This window comes from Hordeum vulgare, chromosome 2H (assembly GCF_904849725.1).
Source record: "Hordeum vulgare subsp. vulgare chromosome 2H, MorexV3_pseudomolecules_assembly, whole genome shotgun sequence".
Taxonomy (NCBI): Eukaryota; Viridiplantae; Streptophyta; class Magnoliopsida; order Poales; family Poaceae; genus Hordeum; species Hordeum vulgare.
In genome coordinates, this window is record NC_058519.1 from 638378073 (window position 1) to 638384126 (window position 6054).

General features: G+C 50.2%; 2 protein-coding genes across 2 annotated transcripts; one reads left to right on the forward strand and one right to left on the reverse strand.

Annotated features, from left to right (window-relative positions):
- Window positions 1–3664, forward strand: LOC123428197 (binding partner of ACD11 1). Its single transcript, XM_045112383.1, has 6 exons — window positions 1–215; window positions 377–467; window positions 1570–1689; window positions 1911–1986; window positions 2582–2695; window positions 2993–3664. The coding sequence occupies exons 3-6, from the start codon at window positions 1574–1576 to the stop codon at window positions 3419–3421; spliced, it is 735 nt and encodes a 244-aa protein (XP_044968318.1). The 5' UTR covers window positions 1–215; window positions 377–467; window positions 1570–1573; the 3' UTR covers window positions 3422–3664.
- A 98-nt stretch (window positions 3665–3762) lies between these two features.
- LOC123428196 (uncharacterized protein At3g28850-like) lies at window positions 3763–5770 on the reverse strand. Its single transcript, XM_045112381.1, has one exon. The coding sequence runs from the start codon at window positions 5441–5443 to the stop codon at window positions 4058–4060; it is 1386 nt and encodes a 461-aa protein (XP_044968316.1). The 5' UTR covers window positions 5444–5770; the 3' UTR covers window positions 3763–4057.
- Between the last annotated feature and the right edge of the window lie 284 nt (window positions 5771–6054).

A 6054-nucleotide genomic window follows, 5' to 3' on the forward strand; every position in this document is an offset into this window, starting at 1 on the left:
CGCGCGAACAGACGAACGATTGGACGGAGCCAAGCAGTCCACTCCCACTCCACCTCCACCCCCAACCCGAGGCGACAAGATCCCGTCCCCGGCGGCGGATCACGCCGCGCGCGCGCTTGCTTGCCTGCGTGAGGAGAGAAGAAAAAAGGAAGCATAAAAAGATGCGCGTCGGTTGTACTCCCTTTTTCTTCTCCTCACGCAGGAGCACTAGTTAGGTAGGAGATCGAGGTCTCGCCCCGCCCCCGCGCACTAAAGGCCACCGCTGCCGCTGGGTTTCCGAGTTTGGACCGGCGCGGCGGTGGGTGGTGCCGTGCTGGCGGCGCCCTCCCAACCTACTATCTGGCAACACCCAGACCCACCGCGTGATCCATTGCAGCGATATTCGGGCCGCGAGGAGCAGGAGGAGGGACGAGTCCGCACTCGGCACTCTGCAGGGAGGGCGGGAGGGCGAGACCGCGAGAAGGGGGGTGAGCGTTCCTGTCTTCCTCATCTTGTTTTCCTCCGATGATCCGTCTGTTAGGAACCAGGAAGGATTTTCCTTCATGTGGCCGGCTGATGGATGGGTGCTGACATTAGTTGATTATTATTAGTGTTTTCCTCGGTTTTATTTCTCTCGTGTGGTTCGATCAGTCAGTCTGTGCTCTGATCCCATACAGCCTTGCCCGATTCAGTTTCAGATTATACTGCTAGTCTGTTTCGAGTACTTGTATGTCTCGTACTCGTATGCATCTCTGTGTGCTACTTTCCGCCGGTTTTCTGCAGCTTGAACGGCAAATCATGATCATAATTCATTCATCAGGACCCTGCTGGTCGGACAGTGAATGGCTTTGGGCGCAAAATAATGCGAGTGGTTGGGTGTTGAGCCTTTTGCTTCGCAGTGGATCAGAGGAGCAACAAGGATCAACAAAAGCCTAGTAGGCTAATAAGCAACTAGCTGAAAACCTTTTGCCCATAGGAAGGTTAGGTGGAAAGCTATTGCACACGGCAGCAGCAGTTTCCACAAAGCATAAGGCAATCTTATTAATAATCCTTCATCTAGCAAGTCACGGTCCGGAAGAGGAAATAAAGAGAAAATATTTTACGATGCAATTCGTTTCTAGGTATATGCAGGTCACCTTCTGTACTAGCATCTCTGGTAGCCTGTTAGCTATTTACACAGCACCTTGTATCGTCTCGCTGTACCTTTTTCTGTTTTTCTTTTGCTGTTCGATGTAATCCTGGCCGCTTGATGGTTTTGTTAATTCAAAGCCGGGCTCTTCTGGAGCCTTCTTTCCAAAAAAAGAAAAGAAAAGACAACCATGATCGATTGAATAAGTAAAATAACAGAATGTCCAAATTTTCCTAAGAACATCTGTCATAGAATAGCATAAGCAACGACAAATGTTTGCAACTCAAGTAAGGCATAGAGATATGATTTTGTAGGTAGAGATATAATCCACTGATAAGTTGTATGGTAGCGTATGCAGCTCTCAGATAGCACTATACTGCTATGATCTGTGCATGGAACTACTAGAGGTACATGTAACCTATCTGCAGCAAATGCTCATGTTTGTTTTTGCTGACCTACAGAATCATGAGCGGAACAGGGTACACTGTGGAAGTCACTAACCTGTCAAGCAGCGCGTCTGAAAATGATCTTCATGAGTTCTTCTCATTCTCTGGACCTATTGAGCATATAGACCTTATCAGGTAATGTTTACTTGCCATTCATAAGCTACAGTTAATTAACTACCTGCTGAGCAAGTTTCAGGATTCATCATGCTTATTGAACATTCAGTCCTAGGACAATTTTATGTTTTCTTATCATTTTCAATGTCCAGCTGTAATCTGATCGGACAATTCAAATTTCGTGTTATTTCCATGTCCTGTTCTCCTTATCACTCATTTTCTGACGAATTTAACACTAACAGATCAGGAGGATATGGTTCAACTGCTTATGTGACTTTCAAGGAACCCTATGCCTTGGAAACTGCAGTATTGTTGAGTGTAAGTTTTATTGGCAGCAATGTTTTTCAAAGCAGTGCTCTGGGCCTCTTTTTTTTTTTTTTTTTTTTTTTTTTTTTTTTTTTTATCACGACGTGTCTGATTCCTTTGATTAATTCCTAAAATTCTAGGGTCTACTGATTCACTGTGAATTAAGTTCCTTTGGCCAGGAGAATAGTTTGTTTTCTAGCGTTTGTTAATACTTAATATTGAATATTCCCTACATTCCATCATCTCAAGTACATAGTTTAGCTCAGATTCTATACTGGTGAAGTGCTTAAAGATGTAACTGTTATCACTTGACAAATAGTGGCCAGATGACTGTTTTTCAGTGTATCTCTTGTAAATTGCAGTCACTTTTTTTTTCCCTTCAATGACATCTTACATCTTTATCTACACAAATATTCGTACCCTAGTCCCCTACATTCAACCATGTCAGGTACATAGTTTAGTTCGGATTCTATACTAGTGAAGTCCTTCAAGATGTAACTGTTATCAGTTGACAGATAGTGCGATGACTGTTTTTTCAGCATATTGCTCATAAATTGCAGACAGGTACTTTCTGTTTTTACCTTGATGACACCTTTTATCTTGACAGGGGGCTACCATTGTGGATCAGCCGGTGTGCATATCTCGTTGGGGACAGCCTGATGAGCCTAGTAATTTCTGGGACAGGCCAACTTGGCAGGTCGAGGAGGAAATTGAATATAGGGTATGATCATCATCCATGCTACCAATTCATGTGCTTGATCATTTTTATTTTCACTGGAATGTGTTGGTCACACAGTGAGTCAGTGATAAAACAAAATAAGAAGACACTGTCAGTCACTAAATCGATGTCTTTATGTTAAATGTAAGAAATTACACCCTCACATGAAAAGTAACAACAGAAACAAAACCAGAAAAGCACATCCCTTTTCAATTACTATCGTTTTATAAATAAGCTAATCCGAATATCACTGTGACTTCATTTGCTGACATTTATTTTTCATCAACGCAATTGGAACAGGACTACCAATCATGCCAGTTCAACGCCACTCCACAGGAGGCTTTGACAGTGGCTCAGGACGTCGTGAAGACGATGCTGTCGAGGGGATACATACTGAGCAAGGACGCATTGTCCAGGGCTAGAGCTTTCGACGAGTCCCACCAGTTATCTGGATCTGCGGCAGCAAAGGCTGCAGAGCTGAGCAGGAGGCTCGGCCTGACTGACAGAGTCAGTGCTGGTGTTGGCGCAATCAGATCAGTGGACGAGACATACCATGTTACCGAGACGACCAAGACCGTCGCCACTGCCACCGGAAGAACCGCGGTCAAGGTTATGAACACCATCGTGACGAGCAGCTATTTCTCCGCAGGAGCTATGATGCTGTCCGAGGCTCTCACCCGCGCCGCCAAGGCCGCTGAAAATCTGGCTGCTCATGGCAGGCAGAATTAAGTGGAAATAAACACCCCGTTCGAACAGTTTGTTGTGTCGGTTATACAAAAGTCGGTTATTCAGACACCATGGTCGAACTTAAGGTATGATATATTTATGTGCTATCTATGATACAGTATATAATAACAGTATTGTGGTAGCTAGAGCAAACTGTCAGTTATTCAGACAACAAATGTGGTTTGAACAAGCTATGTGCAGAATTCAGTCAAGGTGATCGTGCAGTCATGTCTCTGACTTTTCTGATACTCTTGTTCATTCGAGTTCATTATCCATTTTAGTCTTGACGTGTTGGCATTTTCTTTTCTGAACGTTCTGCCCACGTTGATTGTTGAGGCCGACATTTTTTTCCATCTCTAACGCAGCTTCAGGTAAAATTCTGAACCAATTTATCAGATCAACACAAGTTTGGTACTGAATTTATATGACTGTATGTATTCACTCTTCACCAACAAAAATTGACCTCATCGATCTACAACAGAACTTATTAGGGAGGGAGGAAGTTATTAGGAGCCTAAGCAAAACCTCTTGCCCGATAAAATCCTTGTGTAAATGCTCTTCACACTGTACAAAGTAGAAGCAACTAAAACAGTAGGAGAACTTTAGCCTACGGTAGACTGTAACCAAAAAAACAGAGCATCAGCAGCAGCAGACGGGGCATCCGATGAGGCCGTTCTCGTTGCAGTCGGGGCATCGCCGGAACTCGCCGTCGTCGTCCTCCTCCTCGTCCTCGACGAAGATCTTGCAGCTGCCGTAGCACGTCTCGCAGGGCACGAACCGGACGTCGCCGCAGGCCGAGCACGCCTCCATGCACCCGAGCTTGCGCACGGGCGCGGCGTCGCACCCCTCCAGCGCGCGCGAGAGCTCGCCGGCCTCGTGCAGCGCCTGCACGTCCTCGGCGCCGCCGAGGTACCGCCCGTCGACGAACACGCGAGGGAGCGTGGCGGCGGCGCTGGGGCCGGTGAGGAGCTGCGCGAGCTCGGACTTGAAGGCGGCGTGCATGGACACGTCGCGCTCGTCCACGCGCACGCCGTAGCACCGCAGGATGCTGCGCACGGCGCAGCCGTCCACGAACGTCTTGCGCACGCCGCGGAGGCTGGTGAAGTACACCACCGCCTTCCGCTTGCCGCCCGGCGGCCCCAACACCTTGGCCTCGCGGGCGCCGTTGCTCGTCCTCCGCTCTAGGATCTTCTCTTGGAATGCGTTGATGCGCGCGCGCACGATGCCGGAGAGCTCTGGCATGTCCCTGGCGGGCGGCGAGACCGGCGTGCACGCGCTTGCGTCGGCGCCGTCCTTCTTATCCTTCTGCGACGCAGGTTCCTCCTTCTCCTTGTCCGCCGGTGAGCTCGCGGTGTCCCTGGTGGGCGGCGAGACCGGCGTGCCTGCGCTTGCGTCGTCGCCGACCTTCGCCTGTTGCCGCGACGGCGATTCCTCCTTGTCCGTGGGCGAGCTAGCCGTGTCCGGCTTCTGCGACGGCGACGTGTCCTGCGCGAGGGCCTCGCGGAAGCTGGACAGTATCTGCGGGTCAAACTCGAAGGCGAGGGGCACGTCCTGGTCGGCCAGCATCCACGGCGGGGTCGTCGGCGGTGGTGGCTGATGGTGCGCTGCCCGCGGCGTGGGCGCCTGGTCCTCGAGCCCGGCCATGAGCTCCCACGCATTGATCACCTCCGGGTCGTTGGGCGGCGTCAGCGTCGGCGTGCTTGTCCTAGGCCCGCCGACGGCATCCCGGCTCGCCGCCGCCGCCGCCGTCTCCTTGAGACGGCCGAGCACCTCCCGCAAGGCGCGGTCGTTCTCGAACTTCACCATGATCTCCTCAACGGACAGGGTGGTGTACTTCCTCGACCACGCGCCGGATCGCCGGCCCGGGGCGAGGCCGAGGTTGCCCAGCACGGACGCGGCCTTGGCCCGCAGCCGCTGCCGGTCGGCGGACGACAGCGAGAAGCTCCGCCTGGCGCGCGGGTCGGCGGCCGCCGCCTCCACCCAGCGCATGTCGCGCCGCGCCTCTACCGAGCTGGTGCACCCCATCGCCGGCCGGCCGGACAAAGCCCGGTGCGCTAGCTAGTTGCTCTTGGTTGCGCGCGCGCTCGATCATGCAGGCGCCGCTACGGCGTCACGGCGGGAATGGGTGGGGAGAATGGTGGCATGCATGGAGGGAACGGTGGGTTGGCTGGAGGCGATGCGGCTTTGTAGGGATCCAACAGTTTCCTCCACGGCTTGGCTTAATTAGTCTTCATGAAACGGCCGGAAAACAAGGCAAAAATAGGAGTGATAACCGATGATGGCGCGCACGAATGGCCGCGTTTGACCTGATAAAAAGAATTGTTCGATGGAACTGGCCAGATGTCGATTGACGAATTTCAGAGACTGCTGTTCGTTTATCACTCCTCACTTTAATTTATGAGAAACGTTCTAGAAGTGTTTTCTTTTTCAGTCTTGGTCTCCAATTTTAAGCCTAACATTGTACTCCCTCCGTTCGTAAATATAAGTGTTTTTAACGATTTTACTAGAAACTACATACAAAACAAAATAAATGAATCTATACTATAAATTATATATACATATATATACATTCAAATGTAGTTCATGGTAAACTTCTAGAAAGACTTATATTTTAAAACAGAGGGAGTATGAGTTGG

Excerpts from the sequence above, each read along its gene's own strand:
- LOC123428197 (XM_045112383.1), top strand. The coding sequence starts at position 1,574 with ATGAGCGGAACAGGGTACACTGTGGAAGTCACTAACCTGTCAAGCAGC. Across the intron at positions 1,987-2,581 it reads AAACTGCAGTATTGTTGAGT|GGGGCTACCATTGTGGATCA; the intron begins GTAAGTTTTATT and ends TTATCTTGACAG. Across the intron at positions 2,696-2,992 it reads AGGAGGAAATTGAATATAGG|GACTACCAATCATGCCAGTT; the intron begins GTATGATCATCA and ends CAATTGGAACAG.
- LOC123428196 (XM_045112381.1), bottom strand. The coding sequence starts at position 5,443 with ATGGGGTGCACCAGCTCGGTAGAGGCGCGGCGCGACATGCGCTGGGTG.